The sequence below is a fragment of the Falco rusticolus genome, chromosome Z (assembly GCF_015220075.1).
Source record: "Falco rusticolus isolate bFalRus1 chromosome Z, bFalRus1.pri, whole genome shotgun sequence".
Lineage (NCBI taxonomy): Eukaryota > Metazoa > Chordata > Aves > Falconiformes > Falconidae > Falco > Falco rusticolus.
In genome coordinates, this window is record NC_051210.1 from 19,186,298 (window position 1) to 19,207,720 (window position 21,423).

The 21,423-nt window shown below is 40.0% G+C and overlaps 2 protein-coding genes across 4 annotated transcripts in view; both read left to right on the forward strand.

Moving 5' to 3' along the window:
* The window catches only part of DMXL1 (Dmx like 1), a 76,192-nt gene extending 63,981 nt beyond the window's left edge, over nt 1-12,211 (forward strand). The window contains exons 36-42 of the mRNA XM_037373815.1: nt 2,571-2,631; nt 3,190-3,317; nt 3,493-3,585; nt 4,044-4,135; nt 5,048-5,100; nt 7,937-8,154; nt 8,520-12,211. Coding sequence (XP_037229712.1) covers nt 2,571-2,631; nt 3,190-3,317; nt 3,493-3,585; nt 4,044-4,135; nt 5,048-5,100; nt 7,937-8,154; nt 8,520-8,744 — 870 coding nt within the window. The 3' untranslated portion in view covers nt 8,745-12,211. The remainder of the gene's footprint in view (nt 1-2,570; nt 2,632-3,189; nt 3,318-3,492; nt 3,586-4,043; nt 4,136-5,047; nt 5,101-7,936; nt 8,155-8,519) is intronic.
* Nucleotides 12,212-13,267: 1,056 nt separating this feature from the next.
* Nucleotides 13,268-21,423, forward strand: part of TNFAIP8 (TNF alpha induced protein 8) — a 68,784-nt gene continuing 60,628 nt past the window's right edge. The window contains exons 1-2 of one of the 3 annotated variants that reach the window (XM_037374041.1): nt 13,268-13,334; nt 13,864-14,087. In XM_037374041.1, coding sequence (XP_037229938.1) covers nt 14,087 — 1 coding nt within the window. In that variant the 5' untranslated portion in view covers nt 13,268-13,334; nt 13,864-14,086. The remainder of the gene's footprint in view (nt 13,335-13,863; nt 14,088-21,423) is intronic. The other 2 variants (XM_037374042.1, XM_037374043.1) reach the window with 2 other exon arrangements.

The following is a 21,423-nucleotide window of genomic DNA, read 5'->3' on the forward strand; positions in this document are numbered from 1 at the left end:
TACTGCTTTTGATCCTTGTTCTCATCTTTGCTTTTCCGTGATTTGCAGCCTATTTAGTAGGTAGTCCGCTGTTCTTCACGATTACTGGCTTTGCAGTCTTGTTGTCTCTGCTTCACTTCCATCAGCAAGGGATTCTATTGGACTTACGATACTCAGGCAGTTAATGTTTTATTAGCTCTAAGGTTTTTCTGTTACACTTCTTCACTGTTTCCTGTTATGCAGTTTATGCAAGGTAAGTAAGGAGGCGCTCCACCATATCCTTCAGTACAGTGCGTTTGCACAGTTCTTAGAGGACGTGTTTGTAGAAGAGCACTGAAGTAAGTAGTATGTACTGTCAGCTTTGAAACTCAGGTAACATTCAACAGGTTGTCTTCCAAGCCAGTACGATTGACACCAATATTTACCAGTTTAATAACTGGTGGGTCATATCTTAAGCTTTTTTATTCTTCAGTATTAACTGTACTTCAGGCCCAAAGCACCCAGCTTTCCAACAAAGCAGTGTTCTAGCTGTCAGCTGTTGTTAAGGGGAAACTGAGGGATAGCAGTATCAAATGTCAGTTACATTGATAATGGAAGTGTTTGCGTTTAATAATGATACTTGGCTTCTGAATCAGAGACACTGCACCAGAGAGTTATGTTAGCATAGTCTTAAGCTTGCGTTTTTCCAAAGCACAATCCTGTAGAGGTGAGATCATGATGCATGCTTCTCTGTTGAATGAAGGAAGATGATTTCCACTGACTTCTGGGTAAAAGTTAATGCAGTCCTTCATTTTGGTGAAGAAATAGAATGAGCATGAATAATTTTCTTTTACTTAGACATAAAAGATAAACTGTTAAGTTTAGAGAGCAATGTATTGCAGTTATTTACTAATTGGTATATGCACTAATGTTTGAAGACTTACCCTCTATTTTCTTGTCCCAAGTCTTGTAATGTATATGTTGTTTTATTCACCAATGTTTACCAAACCGTTGCGCTTTTTTCTTTGTCATTTAAAGTACTTACAGGAAAAAAGGAAAGTCTGTATTTGAATTTTTTTTTTTTTAATCTTCAGGGAAGTGTTTTGAAATAAACATGGGTAACTAAGAAGCATAATGCTTTGTCTTCAAAAATAATAAAGCTTTGATAACTGAAAGATCTAAATCTGCTTCCAGAATGTAATCAAGAGGATCGCAATTATTCCACTAATCCAAACTGTGGGAAATTGAAGAAAATCAATTATTTCCCTTCCAATTGCTGTGGGGTTTTTTTTCCCTCCTTTGTATTTGCAAAGTGAAAATTGGAGAGCATTGCTTTTCAACTCTGGATCATATTTAGTCACATAAAGCAAGTAAAAGTTTAATTCCTATGTCCTTCCAGTTGACACCCTGATATGGTTGGAGTCCAGGGCAGAATAGCATACTTAAAATATGTGTTTCGCTGTCTGCAATTTCAGTGACAAAGCAGTGGCAAAATATCATGCAAAATCATAGCAGCTGAAAGTCATGGTTGGACATAATGACCTTAAAGATCTTTTCCAACCTAAATAATTCTATTTAGGCAGCTTGCTATTGATGTGTAGTAAGTGGTAAGCTGTTGTGTTGAAAGTGAGTGCTCTGGCAACAAACTTACGTCTTGCCATTTAAAATTAACACCTGGCATGAATATGAACTTATGCCCTCTTCTCTCTCAGGTGTTAGATAAAAAATACATGCATGAACAAACTGATTACAAGAATTTTCAGAGGAAAGGCAGTCCTCAGTGTAGCCAGATGCTTTTGTGGAGAGCTAAGGAAAATACATACACAATTTCCCTATCAAAAATCCCTACTGTTTCTTTCCTGTTGAGGGTTGGACTTATTATTTAATTAAATGAGGTTTTTATCTTAATTGTCAGATGTCTTCAGTCCTCTTCATGTATTGAACTCTTCCCACTTAGGGATTAGTCAGCTAAGAAAACAGCATTCTTGGTCATGTACCTTGCTCCAAGCAGAGTTTGGAATTTAGGAGCAAAAGTACTACTAAAAGTCCATTGGATCTGCATTTGAACAATTATAAATGCTTTTGAAGAATTTTTTTATTTACTAGTTGCTAGGTGTATTGCTTATTTTGGATGGCCACAAATAATCACTTTTTAATCAATGACAATAAATTAACTAGACTTGAAAATAAATATATTCCTTCCTATTCTTTTACTTCTGTTAAAGTTGTTTACCTCTTTCTTTACATGCTTCTGCCTCTCTCTCTTGCTTATCTTACAATGTTCAGGAATATTCCAATAAATTTAATGGAATCAGAAAGGAATTGGCAAGAAAAGAGGTAAGACTGCAGTCTAAGGAGTGTTTATATTTGGATCCATAAATCTCTGAAGCAGAAAGTTAATATTTACCTAGATGTGTAAAGCTGCAAAAGCATTAACATCTACACTGGTCTTGAAAGAAACTGACTTCTATCTGACTTTCTAAACCTGGTACTTGCTTTCAGTAGGAATTTTGATAGGAAACAACTCTCTGCGATCACTATTTATTCTAGTTCAGTAACTTTTGTTCAGTAGTATTGTTTAATTAGTTTTTATTATTTTGTATGTTGAACAGATGCTCAAGAAGGCTATTAATAATGTAAGAAGAATGGCTTCTCACCCAACATTACCATATTGTAAGTTCAGTTTTGTTAAAAAAAGGAAGAAGTTACCTGAAGATTGTATCTTTACTTATTGGCCCTGTTTCTTAGTATGCTGCTGTTTTTTACTAGCACAATCTGTTAGAAGTTTGAGAAGTTGCTTATAAGCCCTATTTTACTGAAACTATTTGTCATTTTTCATTTAAAAAAAAAATACCGGGGGATACAGCCTTTGGAAACAGTAATTTATTTTTTATATATTTAGCAAAAAGTACTGTATTTCTGGTTTTTGTGACTTGGATGAAAAATAGTAGGAAAAACACATTATTATCTCCAAGCTTCATATTTCAGTACCATCTAAATACAGTTCTTAATTAAATAATGAGTAAGTGCAGTTCAATATTGGTTGAATAGCACAGGTTTAAGTTAAAGTGGTACCCATAACTCCTACACTATGCCAGATGTACTATGTCGCATATTGTGCCACTGGTTATTCTGAGGATGATGTGAGCTGGTGTGAGATTTCATAAAATTTTGGAAGCAACCTTCCTGCTACAACACCTGTGAAAGTTGTGTAAATATTTTCTGTTGCAGACCTGACAGGTGCTCAAGATGGTAGTGTGAGAATGTTTGAATGGGGTCATGCACAGCAAATCACATGTTTTCGGTCTGGTGGCAACTCAAGGGTAACTCGAATGAGATTCAATTACCAAGGAAATAAGGTAACTGACAGAATGCTTCTGTACTCTCTCCCCCACCCCACCCCTGCAGAAGCATCCCATTCTTCAAATCTAAAGCAGTTTGTCTGATCTGTAGATAATTTCTCTCTTTTACATACACGTGTGTGTATATATATATATATATATATGTATCTACAATTACTATGTCTTTTTTCAGTTTGGAATTGTTGATGCTGATGGATACATAAGTTTATATCAGACAAATTGGAAATGTTGCCCACTTACTGGAACTTCACCTAAACCATATTTGGTAAGTCGAAGACTAAATTTGCTTCCATATGCTTGTGCTGTGCTCTTTTATTTCCTTCCTCCTTTATAATAGTTAGGAGAGGGTAGGGATTGTGCTGATAACCAGTATTAATGAAGATGTAATAATATTTTGTTGTTATCCTGTGAAAGGTGTGACAGACGAGGTCTTAAATCCTAATCATACTTACTAAGTTGGAGAGCAGAAAATGCAATGTTAGACTTGAAATAACTTTAATGTTCTTTGAGACTTGTCAATTGTTAATTAATTTTCAATAGCACAGGACTGGAAAATACACTTCCATGAAAAATTAAGTGTATCAGAAGGCATACACATAGCTTTGTATCCTGTGTTCTTTGAATTGTTTTTGAAACAGCTTACCTTCTCAAGGAAGTTTTAAGATTTCATGCTTATGCAAAATTTGTTTGTTTCTTAATAATTTCTAAACTGCAATTTTTCAGACTTGGCAGTGTCATAACAGAACGGCCAATGATTTTGTTTTCATCAGTTCATCGTCTTTGATAGCAACAGCAGGATTGTCTTCTGACAACAGGTAAGAACTGCTGCGATAATTCGTAAAAATGAAGTGGTGCCCTATTTCCCCTCCTTTCCCCCCACCGGTGTATTTTTGAGGAGTCTCCTTAAGCAGTTTAAGAGCAATGTGCATACTTCTTTCTTTGTTTGTGAGAGAGGAAAAGAAGTAATGTTTGCAGCTGAATTCCATGTGCCTATTAAAGGAGGTTCCATAGGGAAGCCCAGATCCTCTGTTTATGTTCCATGTGGTGGTGGAGGTGAAGTGGAGGGAGAGATGCTGATCTCTTTGGTATCCAGTGTCAGGACACAGAGGAATGGCTCAAAGCCACATCAGGGAAGGATCAGGCTGGACATTAGGAAGCATTTCTTTATCAAGAGTGTGGTCAGGCATTGGAAGAGGCTTCCTAGAGAGGCAGTCAATGCCCCATGCGTGTCAGTGTTGAAGAGGTATTTGAACAGTGCCCTTAATAGCATGCTTTAACTTGGTCAGCCACTGAAGGGGTGAGGCAGTGGGTCTAGGTGTTCCTTGTAGTTCTAGATCTTTCTGTTCTATTCGTATAAGCCTGTCTTAAATTATTTTTATAGACTTAGGAAGTTGTGCATAGCTCTTAATTTAACATTTTTTTTCTTAAGTTTTGATCAAGAAATAGTAAGAATTGCTAACATTCAGATGTATTCAGCTACAAAAGACTGTAATCTCAATATGAATCTTTATGAGAATAGCCAGTAGTAGAATGATTGTCCAGAGGTCATGTTCTTGCAGTGTATGTATAACTGTGAAAGTAATTTGTCTGCTCAAAAGTAATTATTGAAAGTGTTTAGAAGTCCTTTTATGCCTGAAACAATCTTTCTAAGGTTAAGATGACTTTTCAAGTGTTCAAAATACTGTAGAACAGTTGTTCCTGAATTAAAACATTTTTTTTTCCTACAGAAATATTTGTCTTTGGGATACTTTGGTTTCGCCTACAAATAGCTTGGTGCATGGTAAGTAAAAGACAACCAACAAAATAGTTGATCACATAAAAAAAAATATGTGTATGTCTCTGTTTTTCTGTGGAAGTTATTGTGGGAAGTAATTTTCATATTGGAAGTAAAGTACCTTTCACTGTCCTGTATGAGTGCATTAGCAGAAATATAAAAAATGATTCTTGAGAAATTATTTGCTGCTATATATATGAAAGGCTGGTTTCGTGGACATGAGCACCTTGCTTTTCATAGCTTGTATCTTTACACCGCAAGTGCAACCCTTGACAGCCAGACAACTGTAATTTCTGTTCTTTCTTAAAAGATTTTGAGCAACTCCCACTTGTAGTAGTGTTGTGTTAACCCTGGCTGGACATCAGGTGCCCACCAAAGCTGCTCTATCACTTCCCTCAGCTGGATAGAGGAGAGAAAATATAATAAAAGGCTCGTGGGTCAAGATAAAGACAGGAAGATCACACAGCAGCTACCGTCACAGGCAAAACAGATTCGACTTAGGGAAATTAATTTATTACTATTCAAATCAGAGTAGGATAATGAGAACTAAAACCCAAAACTTAGAAACACCTTCGCCCCACCCCTCTGTTCTTCCTGGACCCAACTTCACTCCTGGTTTCTCTGCCTCCTCCCCCAAAGCTGCACAGGGGTGTGGGTAATGGGGGGTTACAGCCAGTTCACCACATGTTGTGTCTGCTGCTCCTTCCTCCTCACACTTTTCCCCTGCTTCAGTGTGGGGTTCCTTCCGTGGGAGACAGTCCTCCATGAACTTCTTCACTGTGAGTCCTTCTCATAGGCTGCAGTCCACGAACTGGTCCAGCACGGGTCCATTCCACGGGGTGCAGTCCTTCAGGAACAGACTGCTCCAGCATAGGTCCCCTGCAGGTCCACAAGTCCTGCCAGCAGACTGCTCCAGCGCAGGCTTCCCATGGGTCACACCCTCCTTCAGGCATCCACCTGCTCCAGTGTGGGGTCCTCCACATGCTGCAGGTGGATATCTGCCTCACTATGGACTTAAATGGGCTGCAGAGGAACAGCCTGCCTCACCATGGGCCTTCACCATGGGCTGGGGAGCGAGAATCTCTGCTCTGGTGCCCAGAGCACCTCCTGCCCCTCCTTCTGCATTGGCCTGGTGGTCTGCAGGGCTGTTGCTCTCAGACGTTCTCACTGTTCTCGTCCACCACAATTTGTGTGGTGCAGGGTTTTCTTTCCTCCTCTTAAATGTTATCACAGAGGCGCTACCACTCTCACTGATGGGCTCAGCCTTGGCCAGCAGTGGGTCCATCTTGGAGCCGTCTGGCGTTGGCTCTGTCAGACACAGGGGAAGCTTCCAGCAGCTTCTCACAGGAGCCACCTCTGTAGCCCCCCTGCTACCAAAACCTTGCCATGTAAACCCAGTACAGGTGACTAGCATATTGGGGAGACAATAGCTGTAACACTGTCAAAACTGCACTTTTCAGCACACTTAAGAGATACATACTTGCAGGATATGCATCCACACCCTTGAACTCAAGGTTCCTATGGCTATCTCCTCATAAATCAGAGGCGCCCCACTCTGAATTTGATCAATTACATGTTAGACCAAATAATGATACTGTGAAGATGGCATTGGGCACTTGCAGATACATTATCTGTTTGGCGAATATGAGAGGACATGTTGTTTATGAACTGCTAAGTACTTCATTGTCTCTGTGGAAATCCTGACCTTGGAGACTCCATGATTATGAAATGGTTCTCTGAAGATATGTATATGAATAAAAACTAAATTTTCTAGAAAATATTAATTGATTTTTTGTTAATGTATTGAATAACAGATACACAAATTAAGATCTCATAATTATATAGTAATTTCCAGAGTTTAACCAAAAGATGAACTTAACTGCTGCTATATTCGTAAAGTGGTGCATTTTTTGCTTTCAAAGATTGTCCAGGTCTGTGGCACTTTATGTATTATGCTAAATACTGTGGAATGATTTAAGTGCTTTCTCTATGTGTGTGTGCATGTATGGATTTTGACATACAGTATTACAAAAATACTTTAGAAGAATTATTCCCATAAATACGCTTTTTGAGATGTAATCAATATTTAGTGGGGTTCCATTAACTTTGTTACTAATGTTTTGTTGCAGTGGAAGAGAAATACAGTCTGAAATACAGAGTTAGGCTCAGAGAGAGTTGTGAAGTCCTTGTAATTGAAGTATGGTGAATGCTTAAGTTTATGTGTGAGATGTGTGAAATTTCTCAATGTAAATTTAGAAAACCCTTTGAACTGCGAGGACAATGTACTACGTGCCACCTGTTAGGATTCATAGTGTCTAGTCTCAGACATACTGAGCTTTGTCCTGGTAATGTTAATCTTCCTTCACTTCCTTCACTCATTTGAGGGAGTAGACATACACAAAAAAATGTGAAAAGCAGCAAATTAAAACAACCAGTGGAAACTTAGAGGTTATTTGGGCAAGTGATTTAGGAGGACATTTCTTCTGGCAAACATATGCCTTAAGGTAACAAGCATTAGAGAGTTCGAAAAGAATCTGTTTCTGGTCAAGGCTTAATAGTTTGTGATTACACAGGAACAGAAAAGAAGGATATAATTTTCTTTTCATACAGACTGTAATTGCTTAATATCAGAATACTGCCACTACAGAATGTCTGATGTGAACCTGGGCTTGCATATATATGGTACTGCACTAGACTGGTTGTGGTCACTTGGATTACAGCATCAAAGCCACTGTTGCTACTGTCTTGAACCATTAGAGGCTGACAGTAAATTAAAGTTAGTACTGTGAAATTGGTGTTAGTACTGTGTGTTTTATTTAAATTGCTTTACTTTGGCTTTCAGCTTTTATCTGTCATGATAGTGGAGCAACTGTGCTTGCATATGCTCCAAAACATCAGCTGTTAATATCTGGAGGCAGAAAAGGCTTTACATGTATAATTGATCTTCGCCAAAAACAGCAGCAACAGTTACTCCAGAGTCATGATTCTCCAGTCAAAGCAATTGCTGTTGATCCTACAGAAGAGTATTTTGTCACAGGATCTGCTGAAGGCAACATAAAGGTATTAATGAGGGGGAGGGGGCAGAGATGAAGATGGTGATGATGTGTAAATTCAAAAAGAATCTTGCATAGGAATCAGATGTGTCCTATATTCCATATTTGTTCTCAGCGCTGACTTTCACATTTACTAATCTAATTATGAAATGTTAGTCTTACCTTAGTCTCTGTATATATTCCTTTATTATAGAAAATTAATATTATATAACTGTGCCATTACAGATTGCTACATATCTTTTGTTTTACAGTTAGTGTCAGAAAAATGAATGCAAAATGTAGGCCAACTTCTCCATGAGTTATTACTGGTGAGTTTTAAGATCATGGTAATTACCCTTTACAAGAGATTGATGGTTTTTATGCTTTTTCCAGGTGTGGAGTCTGTCTACATTTAATCTTCTTCACACATTCATCAATGAGCATGCTCGACAGTCTCTCTTCAGAAACATTGGGACAGGAGTTATGCAAATTGAGACAGGACCAGCAAATCACATATTTTCCTGTGGTGCTGATGGAACAGTGAAGATGAGAATCTTGCCTGATAGATTCAGCCCTTTAAATGATGTGTTAAAAAATGATGTGAAATTTATGATCTAAGATGTTTCTCAGAACAGTGTATAACATTCCCATTCTGCCAGCTCTGAAAATATTTTTTTCTTGAACTAGCCAACAAAGCAGATACACAATGATAGCTTGTGCCACAAAGATGCTTTCCACCCTCCCCCGCCTCTACGTACTACCTGGAGCTTTTAGTCCCTGATGCACTGATGCCTTAAAGATTAACAAGGTCCTTCAGATTTTGATCATTGCCTAAAATAAAAGCTATATATGACTCTGAATTACATAGTTACAATATTACTAAGATGTTGCTGAAGTGGTTTACCCTTCCTTTTGAAGTTGTTACACTCCCACCTGGAGTGTACCATCTGGGCATGGCCTCTGCCTATATTCAACACCTGGCCACCTTCTAAAAGCAGGGCTGTCCAGATGGAAACCATAGATAATGTTAGGCTTTCACTGTGGCAATCATAACTGTCTCTCTTCTCAACTTAAGTCAGTTGACAATAAAAAGGTATACCTAATGTATAAAGAATAGAATAAATTGTGTAGAAGAGAAACAAAGCCTGTATGAGTAGATACTTCTGGCCATGCAAGCATAACGAGCCACTGTCTGTCTCCATTCCTGGAATCCAGGCTGTTTACCTCTCTAACTTGCCTGATCTCCTTCCTCTGATCTAGGGTATAAGAAACTGAAGTATGTTCTGTCATTTGTCTTTTATTCTGTAGCTTGAACCACTGCCATCAGGATGGCAGGCTTACCTTTTGAAAAGAAATATATTTTTAACCCTGAACACTCCCTTTACAAAAATATGTAAATACTAATGGATATCTTCCTAGTAAGATAGTCAACATTGTGTGAAGCTTTAGTCTTGATCAAAAAGATAGAGGAAGATACTGTTTTAGGATATGGCACTAGAATTTCTTCGAAGACTATTTATTTACCTGTCTGTAGAGGAAAAATAAAACCAAACCCCCACCTAATTTATTTGTACGTTTTTTCCAGTAAGACTTTTATTTAGCCCAAAGACACTCAGCTCATTTTTAGCACTTACATTCTTGTTTTTCTGCTTTTCCTAAGTACTTTAAAAAAGGAAAAAGGAAAAATGTTCGACAGCAAAGTACTTTCATATTGAGTCTGTGTACTGTATGTTTACATCTGGTGTAAAATGAAAGAAAAAAATTTTGAAAAGGATAGATGGAATTTTTTTTTGCCAAAATAATAATTACGTAACTTAAATGTTTGACCAAATTATTAATGCACAAAGCCTTGACATTATTTTTTTTTTAGTCTGCTAAAAACTGTTTCTGTAAGTATTTTGGTTTACTTACTTGAGAGCTTGACAGAGATTTAATTTGTAAATTAGATGTGAGGTTGAATTACTTGAATGCCAGTAGTGTACTTTTTGCTAAAAGATATTTTGTGAAATATAGCACCATGATATTAACTGTAAAATAAACTTGTCAAATTAGGAACTATGGGGATAAATAAAGCATAGCAGAAATGAAGGGCTTGCAAAATGAACTTTGTAACATTCTCAGGATGCCTTTATCTTAAGAATATAAAATTGTTTAAAAAGATTTTATAAAATGTATTAAGGTCATTTTAAATGTATGTTTTGCAAGTTGCAGTGCAAACACTATGAAGGTTTTCGTGCACATAACCTGAACTTACAATTTGTGCAATAAAAAGAATGTGAATATTTTGCCATGAAGAAACATGTGACAGCATTTCAAACTGGTACAGCTGTTCAGTGATTCAATTTTAATTTCTTCCACAACACTTAATTGAAATCAAAATTGATATCAAAACAGTTTAAGTACAGTGATGGACCAGAAAAGTGACTAACTAAAAGTGACACCACCTTACAAAACACACTTGCCCGATGCGTATGTTATATCTGTTCAGTGGCTGAGTTTCTAATATTCCTTATTCTTTTGAAAGAAGGAAAATGATCAAATTGACAGTAGCACACTCCTGGAGAATCAACTAAAACCCTGACTTTGTAGCTGCTTATATACACGCATTAGTTTTATGTACCAACTGAACTAACAAAGTTACATTCAGAAAAGGAAAATGTGCAAAAGTCATGGCAATGTTATATAATGATGTCCTTGATGTTTTGTCCTTAAATATTTATCTCTCATTAGCTTTAATATTTCAAGCTCAGTTTATTGTACTGGCAATCACAACTGTGAACTCAGCAGATTTTGTATGTAATTTGCCAAGACATACACTGTTGTCTTTTTTCAGAGTAGAGCTGCACTATGAATAATCCTGGCAAACTTACGCTTATACCAGAAAAGTACTGACTGTGAGCAGACATTTTCAATAATGTTTATAGTTACCGTAAGCTACTCTCAAAACTAAATTATGTAAAATCACCATGTATTTGCCACACCTTCATAATCTTCCCAATAAATCCTGCAGAAACTCAACCTTCTAGAATTCCATGTTGCTGCTACTTCATTTGCAAATCAGTTGTTTGCTTCTATAATACTGTTTGTTGATGTTTAACAATTATTGTAAGTCAAATTATTGGTAGTTTTCTTGTAATGATGGAATCAAAATACATTAACTTTCTGTTGTATCTGAAACTTCTAAAGGGACATTCTCAACTTTGAAACTAGTCATTGGGAAAGAACTGAACTCAAAACTCTTCCAGCTGTTGCCCTTAACAACTACCACTGACTTTTGTCCTGCAGCAATTAATGCTTTCTCCCTGTTGCTACGCAAGTTACTCAAACAGAAGGGTAATAGTGGCTACCCAGGGTTCTGTGCTTGAAGCAGCCATGTGCACAAATTGAACTTAAAATTTGCATTTACCAGTGCTTAACCAACAATAATTTCATGTCCAGGTGAAATAGCTTGTAGTTGATAATGTCCCTTTTAAATACCACAGACTAGCAGTTGTGACTTGTGTTTGTCTATGCAGCAATACATAATGCAATCAGAGTGTGTCATTCTTGTGTTGCTAATTGATTCAGTTACCTCGAACTGATAGGCAATCTAAGTTCTTTACTATTACTTTAGTAACTTGTGATCACGAGTTAAGACTCTGGCCATCTGGGTACTTAAACTGGCTTGTTGTGTGACTTTTACCAGAAAATTCTCAGCTGACAGCTGATGTTGCAGGATGTTTATGGAGAAAGACGGAGAGTGAACTAGATGCAGGTTTTGTACCATGCTGCTGTGGCACAAGGTGAGCTTGTGAGTGTCCTACTGCATTTTAGGAACCTTGCTACCAGTTACAGGAAATGAACTGTTGAGCTATCCTACTTAGGTACCCACTCCCTTCCTCTTAAGAGCACCCAGTGTTAGGTTAGTTGCAATAGGTATGAAAAAGTAACAGTGATTAAAAGGAAATAAGCTTGGAGATGGTATATTCACCAAGGTGATTTTTTGAAATGTTTATTTTTACTAAAAATAGCAAAACCACCTCTAATGGCAGGTTCAGCACACTGATCAAACTTCTTTCTATAAAATAAAGATACTGATTTACCAAGCTTCTTGGTGTTTCTTATTCCTCCCCATTTCTAGCTCTAAAATCTGGATGGTTTTGATCTTTCTCCTTTCATGTCTTACACCCCTCAGTCGTCCCCGTGCCGCCCCCCCCCCCCCCCCCCTTCCTTCTTCATGCCTTCATTTTTCCTTGTATTAGCTTTCCAGTGGGGGGTGGGGGGTGTTTTTTGTCTGAGGGGTTCTGGGTGGGGTTGAGGTTTGTTTGTTTTGCCCGCCCCCCCCAGTGCAGAAGTGTCAGTTGTAATCAGTTCCAAGCCATTTCCCAGTGGGATGGAGCTGATGGTGCTTTTAGTCATTTTCTTCCACAACTAACTTTTTTAACCCTTTTTCTGTTTCATGTAAAATTGAAAGCCTGTGAAGATCTTAGGGAGCTTCACCTCCCTACTTTTCTCACCTCTAGAAGAGAGATGAAGATGAGTGCCCAAACTTTAGTCGTACAGGAGGCAGCTTAGCTGCTGCCAGAATTAAAAATAGCTCAGCGTGCAGCTCAGTAGAACGAAAGAACGGGTTGGTTTGGGGATTGTCCTTGCAATATTTGTAGCTCTTTCTTGGGCAGCAAGGCAAGAAGCAAAGAAAACTGTACCCCAGAGTCAGGCACTGGGACGGTGCTGCCCTTCGCAGGCGTGTGTACCCCCCCGAAGCTTTCCCCGGCCTGTGCCCTGCAGCAGGGCAGCCTCGCTGCCGCCGCATGCCCGCCGCGACGGGCCGCTCGCCCAGGTGCGGGGCGGCGGCAGTTCGAGTGGGGCTGAGGGCCGGGGGGCTGCCCGGCCTTCCCGAGCCCGCCGCGGGGGGCTGCCCGGCCTATCGCCGGCCCGCCGCAGGGGGCTGCCCGGCCTTCCCCCGCCGCGGGGGGCTGCCCGGCCTTCCCGAGCCCGCCGCGGGGGGCTGCCCGGCCGTCCCCCGCCGCGGGGCTAGCGGCGGCGCCGGGCCGCGGAGGGTAGAGCCGCCCCTGTCCCGCCCGCCAAGGCCGCGCCCCGCCCCGCGGCGCGGGGAGCCGGGGTTGCCTCTGCCGCGCCCGCACCGCCCCGGCAGTGCCGCTCCCGCCGCCGCCGCCGCCGCCGCCAGCCCTGAGGAGGCGCCGCCGTCCCCGTCCCGTGCGCACACAAGTAAGTGCCCGCGCTCCGCGCCGCGGGGTCCCGCTCCCGCCGCACCGGGCGGGCCCTGCCCCTGCGCGCCGCCGGCGGGAGCGGGCAGCAGCCTTGCCCGCGGGAAAGGCGGGCCCGCGCCCGGCAGGGCGGGTAAGGCCTGGCCGCCCGGCGGCGCCCTGGCATCCTCCCCGCTGAGGGGGCGGCCGCGGGGGTCCGGCTGCCCGGCGGCTGCAGGTGCCCCTGGAGGGCAGAGTTGGGCTCCCGGTGCCGTCCCGGAGTTACTTCAGCGAGGGGGGCGAGCTGGGGCGGCCGGGGCGGGACTCGGGCAGCTCCCGCGGGGCCGGGGCAGGGGCCGGTGGCTGCCGCTCTCCTGCCCCGGCGGCGGCCGGCGCCGCGGAGCCCCGGAACCGGTGCGAGGCAGCTCCCCGTGGGAGCGGCCCCGGAGCGCTCGGCATGGAGCGCCGAGCAGAGCTGCGCTCGGTGAGAGCGGTACGCGTGCCTCTGCTCGGAGAGGCGCAGCGCCGGCCCCTGACGCCCGTCCCGGCAGCGGGGCAGCTTTCTCCTTTTTTCAGAGATACCCCTGCTTTCGCCCGGACCGAGCCGTCGCCCCCGTCAGGGTGTGCTGGGGCACACACGGAACAGATCTGCGGCTCTTGAGCAAAGGCGACAAGTGTGGTCACCGAGCCGAGCTCTGCGTGCTGCTGGTAAAAGGCAAACTTTCCTGAGATACGCGAGGCTGCTTCTGAAAGACTACCAGCGAAAATTCTGCTAGTAAGATCAGTTTGTGTCTTATTTACATCTAATTAAATAAGAAGGATCATAGTTCGTTGATTTAGATTTAATTAGGTTTTTTTCAAAAAAAAAAAAGCTTTTTGCTTTTAGAAGACTGGTTGGTCAAACTTTACGTGCTGAAGGTCTATGTGTCTCTAGGGGTGCACGTTTGCCATCTTACTTTATCACACATATGGATTGGTAAAGCAAAGTGCAGTCCAAACGGTGTGTTGCTCTGCACGTGCCTTGTTTCAGTTACACTCCTTTGCAAATTATTTCCTGTAACCGACTAGCAAAACTACTCCTGTTACAAACTGCCCAGTCAAAACTGCTCCAAGCAGTGGTATGCACCAGGTGAGGAGCTGTTAGTTACACTCACTGGCTGGGTTGACTGCTGCCAGCTCTGCTTATCTCTTCTCAGCTCTAAATAAGAATTTGCTTTGAAAGCGTGGTGATAGCAGAGCCAAGCACTTGCAGCCTTTGGGGTAGCAGATGAGCCTTCCAGGTACCACAAACCACAGGTCTGGTCTGAACCTAATCACTTGTGGGCATCACTGTGAGATCCAGCGTTACCATTCTTTACTGGCAGACCCAAGGTGGGTATGGCAGGGGCAGCACAGGTCATGCTGTGCCATGTCTATAAAGGAGTCCCTGATCTCCTGATCCTGCACATCGTTGCTGTTCTGTGGTAAGCACATTAGGTTAGACAGATGTTGTTTAAAAACATAGGAAAATACATTGATGCTCTGTATTGCTTATAACGCTTCCGTTTAATGGCTTTCGGTGGGAATCTTTGTTTGTGGTAGCTTTTGATTATTATTTCTACCTCACAGTGATTAATGAGCATTTTGGTAAACTTTGTAGACCCTGGAAGTCTGAGCTTTTAAAACCTGAAACAAGGCTGAATGCCTTCCCTTCCTCATCATGCTACTTATATTGTTGATAGGCATGAATAGTGCAAAAATGTAACGTCATGAGTTTGCAGGCCTCAGGGTTTTAAATAGTGACCTGAAGTTGCACCAGGGGATATTTATATTGGGTATTAGGAAAAAAAATCTTCACTGAAGGGGTTTGAGCACTGGAACAGGCTGCCCAGGCAAGCGGTAGAGTCACCACCCCTGGAGTTATTTAAAAGACATGTAAGCGTGGCACTTAAGGACATTGTAGTGGTGGGCTTGGAAGCGCTAGGTGAATGGTGGAACTCGGTGAACTTAAAGGTCTTCTCCAAATTAATCAAATAATGTACTGAATGTTATATGTATGGGTACCTTTGCCTTATTTAAACAGTGATAATGAGGAGGGGAAAAAAACCCCAACCATCCTGTAGGGAATCAGCTTCTCAAGTATTAGGCTAAGAAGGTGTTTGGATGTTCCTCACTACTTCTTTCCAAAAGGCTTATTTTCTAAGAGGTGGGAATCATCTACTATCTCTCAAATAAACTGCATAAAATTTTGCTGAGGCTATAAACAGGAACTGGTAGGGGATAAAAATCCAGAGAGTGAGACTTTTGCAGGGGAAGGAGGTCTGAGACCTTTACTTGGAAGACAAAATTTGTTGAACTCGGTACGTGCTTAGGAGCAGGAGGAAGTGACTAAGATGGTCTAGTGCATTTACATGCCTATTTTTATTTAACATGGAAGCAAATTTAATGTGGAATCTTATCAGAAGAAAAGTTGTGGCACAAATCTTTGTAGGAGGATGGAACACTGAGGCTTGCTGTAGACGTTACTTGCTGTTTGCCCTGACAACAGGAAGCTGCTCATTTCCGTTAAATAGTAACAAGCCTAATCTGACTAAACCTAGATTTCAGTGTACTTTGTGGCTTAATTGGCCTATTTTGAGTTTTCTTTAAATACTTGCTACTAGGTAAATAATAATTGCTGCTTGAAATGGCTGAGGAAATAATCGAATGGTTGAGAAATCTTAACGTTGGTCAACTTATTTCAGCATGTGAAGTCCTCCAAGTGATGGACAGTAAAATGCCTAGTAATCTTTAAAGCATATAATGCATCCCTACAGAGGTTTTTGTACAAATAAAAAAAATACTCAATAACAGAATATGGTATGTAAACATTAGCTGGTTCAAGAGAAGTTACATCTTTATGATGATTTTTCTTCCAGATTGCAGATGTTCCCTCTTGCGTTTACCTCTCAGTAGAGGTTTTGGCCTACAATTTCGCTTTAGTTGTTCTATTAATTCTCATACATGAACAGTAAAAAGATAAAAAGGGAAAAAAGTTACCAAGTTATATTTGTCAATATTTTAACATTGGATATATCTACTTGAATTGTCTGCCTAATCTAAATGGTTCATACTATGTTTTCCATAGTTTTTACTATATTGATTGCCTTCTAGCAGCTTTGACTACTCTCTGGGTAAATTGGGTTTATAGCTTCTTACCCCACTGAGATATAATACAAAGCATTTGGATTGTACTTTGCTTCGTTTCTGTCTTCATCACCACCACCACCTTCCCCCAGCCTTTGTAGGTATTTCTTGCTATTTCTTGTATTTTCCCACCATTAGGCAAATTGTTCAAGTTACTTTCATCTTCCCCCACTGACAAATTTCTTATGCTTTAAGTTAGGTTTTGTGGATCCGATTTGTCTGATGAACAAAACTAAATTTAACTGAAAATGAAGTATATAGGAAGAATTTTCTCACAGGGGAAGTACAGTGTGTCTACAATATATCCTGAACAGTGAAAAGACATATTCCAGTGATATGTATCTCAATTTAACAAATTCTAGTGCTTTTGTCTTTTGTATGAGGTATTGACACACAGAATGTGGTGCTACAAGAGTTGATGATTTAATGGGAAAGTAACTTAGGGACTTTTTAGAGTTGGGGGGGGGGGGCTTGTGTCTATATACTCACAGGCATGAGCAGCTGTGTTGTGTATCTGATCTGTAATAGAAATGTTTGCAGCATTTTTCAACTGTGATGTAGCAGGAAATCCTCTTTATTTGAGACTGGCCTTATAATCAAAGAAAGTAAGTATGGCTTGAAATTAGTTATGGGTTATTTTTTTCCCATATGCCTCCAGCATCTCCAGATCATAAGACCCAGAATAAATGTTATTTGTGGTCAAGTAGAAGTTAAGATGGCATTTGATCAGTTAAGCAAGCAAGCAAGAAGTTTTACTTTGCATTTTTACACTCTCTTTCTCATGTAATGCTTTGCTTAAACAAGAATTTCCCTTTTTAACTTGAAGATAGGCTGACCTCACCCCCACTGAGAAGTGTGAACTCTGTGCCCTGAGACTGAGGTATGTAATTTGCAGACTAGTGGCACATGCCTGTTTCATTAGTGTCTCTAACAAGTCTCTAAGTAGGGGAATAGCACAGAATACATGATTTAAATTAGAAGCTGATTATCCTGTGCTTCAGGTGCTGTTTTCTGAACCGGTCGTTGCTGCTGTCGCTTGCAGCCAAAACATCAATTCTTTCTTTTTCTTTTCTTTCACTGTGGTGCTTCCTGGGATCTCTGCAGCAGCCCTGAATACAGTAAAGCAGGTGTGTGAGTCTGAGTATCAATCAAAACACATACCCTTTAAACAATGCAAGTTAAAGCTAATCCTTAATTTCAATTCTGTTTTTATTTAGAAACCCAGATGCTGAAAAGTAAGTGTCTTAGGTCTTGAGAAAACTTTACAGGAATTTTGCATGCCTTTTAAGTGACAGTTAGCTGTCATTGGTAAGTTAATAAGATCTATGTTGGAGGATTAAGTCCAGAAGATATCAGTACCAAAATCTGCATTTCTTTCAATGCTTCTCATTAACTAGAAGTGTATCTCCTAATAGGTGAGGTTTAGTATTAAATATGCCTGGCTTAATCCAAGGTCTCATTTTTCTCCAGAAATAGGGTTGGGTATTTTTAAATGTCTAGTTTTGAAGTTCAGTGTATGTTACAGGATCAACAGAACAAGACATGTTAAAACACGGCATTTTTTCCCAATTTATAGAATAATGCAGTAGTGTTATCCTGTGGAAGTCAGGCTAGATGCAGTCATTGGTGGTGGTAGTTTCTTGGATACATGTCTGACCATGAGTGATAGTTGTTAAATCATCTGGAGGAGGTGTGCGTGAGCAGTGGGCTGGGCTCTCTGCATCCACAGCAGAGTACGTGTCCTGTTTCGTGTCTGTGTCTGGAGGCCCCAGGATTCAGAATGAATTGGTGGAAATGATGTTTGCCTTATGAGTTTGATATTTATTACCTGGGTCAATAGCAAGGTGTTTATTGTGTGGTGTGCTTAAGCCTTCCTCAACTAATGGCTTATTTTTTGCTTTAGTGTCGCAGCTTTATGGGAGCATGTCTGAATACTGTGCCTTTGCTAAGGAGCTGGTCTTCAGAGATATTCAGGAAATGTAAGAGCCCAGCAAACTGTTTTAAACAAAAGTGGCTGGTGTTCAATAGTTGAAGACTTCACATGCTTACTTTCTTTTAGTGTCTTCATCTGATATTTATAAACTAACTTTCTGCTAATCAAATATTTCTATAAAGGCAATATAATTTTTCCTGTTTGGTGTTTTGTCAGCAAAAGTTACTGGGGCTTACATAAATATATTCAGGATTGGTTGTCCTAAATAGCTAAACTGATGAAAACCCCATAACTCTAGTCGATGTTCCTCCACTGGGTAGCAAATATGTGTATAAGGGTAGAATATATTAAACTGTAAGGTACTGACAATAGGGAAAATAAGGTCTAAACTGAGAAAGCATACCTGCATGTGGTTATCTTCAAACACGTTTGTCTCTTGAGCTTTGAAGTTAAATACCTAATTTGTGAAGGAAGTAAAAACCCTCTAGTTACCAGTAACTGATTTTCGAGCCCTTTATCTTCTCCAGCATACATACTACACACAGATAACATAATAAAATAGGCTGTCTTGAAAGGCATTTTAAGTAATAAGTGGTCCAGGAAGGCAAAGAAAATCTTTCATCTGATATGGAAAATGTATGTTCAATAAAAGGAGATAATAATTTTGTTCAAAGACATTCCAAAGTGGAGTTTATTAAAAAAAAAAAAAATGCTACCACATTTCAGTGATGGATTAGGAAATATGATTTCTGTAACCATTCTTGATTCTCCGTGAAGATTAATTTCTCTTTAGTTTCTAGCTGAAGTAAGTTGTTTTGGACCCAGTTCCCATACAGCAGTGCTGGCCACTTCCGACTTGATGGGGTCATACTGAGCTATCAGAAGTATGTTGGCATTACTGCAGAATATTATACTTGCTTGAAGAACTTCTTACCTACAAGTACAGCAGAAGTTCTGGAAGTTAATGTGGAAATCCTGAAAGGAAAAATATGAAAATGTAGATTTCAGGTGATGAGGAACGTTCTCTGTTAGAAGTCTGTTGGGTGGGTGTGATAGCTAGCACTCCGGGCATAAATATATTGTTTCTGTCACTCAGTCCTAAAAGAAACAAAACCTTAATTTCTGTCTTTCACCAGTTCTGTGGGAATCTCAAGAATCTCAGGTCACTGGTGTCACTAATATTGGGGTGGTGGTGTGTGTTTATAAAATAATCTGTACTGTTTTCTTATGGACATGGACATAGAAAATACCGATCTTTATATTGGAAGTTGGCCACTAAAAGAGAAAAGATTTGTCTGGGCTCATGGAACTGCTGTGCAGTTCTGATTTCAAAACATGTGTTACACAGCAGATCCTTTTTATCCATAAATGGTCCACTGTATAGCAGAAGGCCTTATCCCTGCTGGACATAAATAGTGAAATGCTCCTAACGTATGATTCAACTTTTTTGCTACAGTGTCCGAAGTAAATAACTGTGTCTCGACTTACTGAAAGCATTCTAGTGTTACTGTTATAAAATAGTTACGAAAGGGGTTTTTGTGCTGCTTTGCTCTGAGGAATGAAGAGGAAGTTGCTGCTCTATTAATTACTATTAATAAAGCATCACAGTTCTATATGAAGCAGTCAGGTTTTAGAGCTTTCTTGGTATATTATGGTTAACTAATATGAAATAAGTTGCAAAACCATGCCACCATTTTTTGCAAAACATTTTGTAGATTTTTTTGATTATTTAGATACTGTGGTTTCAAAATGTGGAGAAATACTAGTTGGTACTGGAAGGTACCTGTGACTTTTTGACTCATCTTCTGCAGGAGGTACTCCAAGTGGTATGTATAGGCATAAAAAACATAGGCAAAGTAAGTCTAATTATACAGCCAGTAATTAAGCCCCAACTCTTGAGCCAATTTTGAGTATTCACAATTAGATATGTGGTTTTTTATGCTATCCTGCTACCTTCTGGTAGAAGTAGAAGAGTATTTGTTTTGTCTGTTTGCTTAGCCTATTTTCTTTTGTGTTTTAAAGTAATTTTCAAGTACAGCGGAGGAAGCTTTGCCCACCTTCAGCTCATTCCACGTCCTTCTTCCTCAATTGGGAATACAAACTCTGCATTTTATCAGCTGCTTTTCAGCTGAATTTTGTATTTCATGTTTCTTTACAAAGTGAAACAAAAATCATCAAAAATTGTTCAGCAAATACATTTTAAAAAATTTCCAGCTCATCTTCATGTATTATAGTTAATAAATGTTGATACTAAGATTTTATCTAATCCTGCTGTGTATAGTACTGTCTTTTATGACTACTAACAGCAGAATTGTTTGGGTTTTTTTGGGTTTGTTTTTTGGTTGGGTTTTTTTGTGGGTTTTTTGTTTTGTTTTGTTTTTTAATTTTGCTTCTGAGGATACTTTACCAACCTACTTAGAGCTTTATGTCCTTGATATATTTTAGTTGTCAAGTTTATGTTGAGGAAAATAATTTGCTGCTGTTGGGCCTTCAACCTGTAGTGTTTGGGATTCCAGACATAAAACCTGTCCTTCAACTAGTGTAGACTTGGTCTTACTTACAGTATTGCTAGCACTTCTAGCTCTGTTATCTTTCTGGCATGATTGGAATGATGTTGTAAACACCTAGGGGGGTTTAGTGGCATGTGGAACTTCATTACGCTTTTTATGAAATAAAAAATTAGAAGCCTTGTGTGTAAGATACAGAGAAGAACAGAAGAATGTCAGTAGACGGTAGAGCAAGAGAGACAAAGCTGAGCTTATTTTAGGAGCCTTGAAGTTTGCTTAGCTGCCCAAAACTTTGCAAGTCAAGTTAGAAGAAAACAGATTAGAACCTGTATTTTTAGCTGTTTAATTATGGCTATTATTACAGTCAAATATGGAATAATACAGCTCAAGGACTTCTTATTGTGCTGTTCTTGAAATTTTTGTATAACAAAAATCATCACAGCATTTTTGTGTAACAATCAGGAAGTTGTGTTGTTTTATTTTGTTACCTTCGTAATGCAAACTGA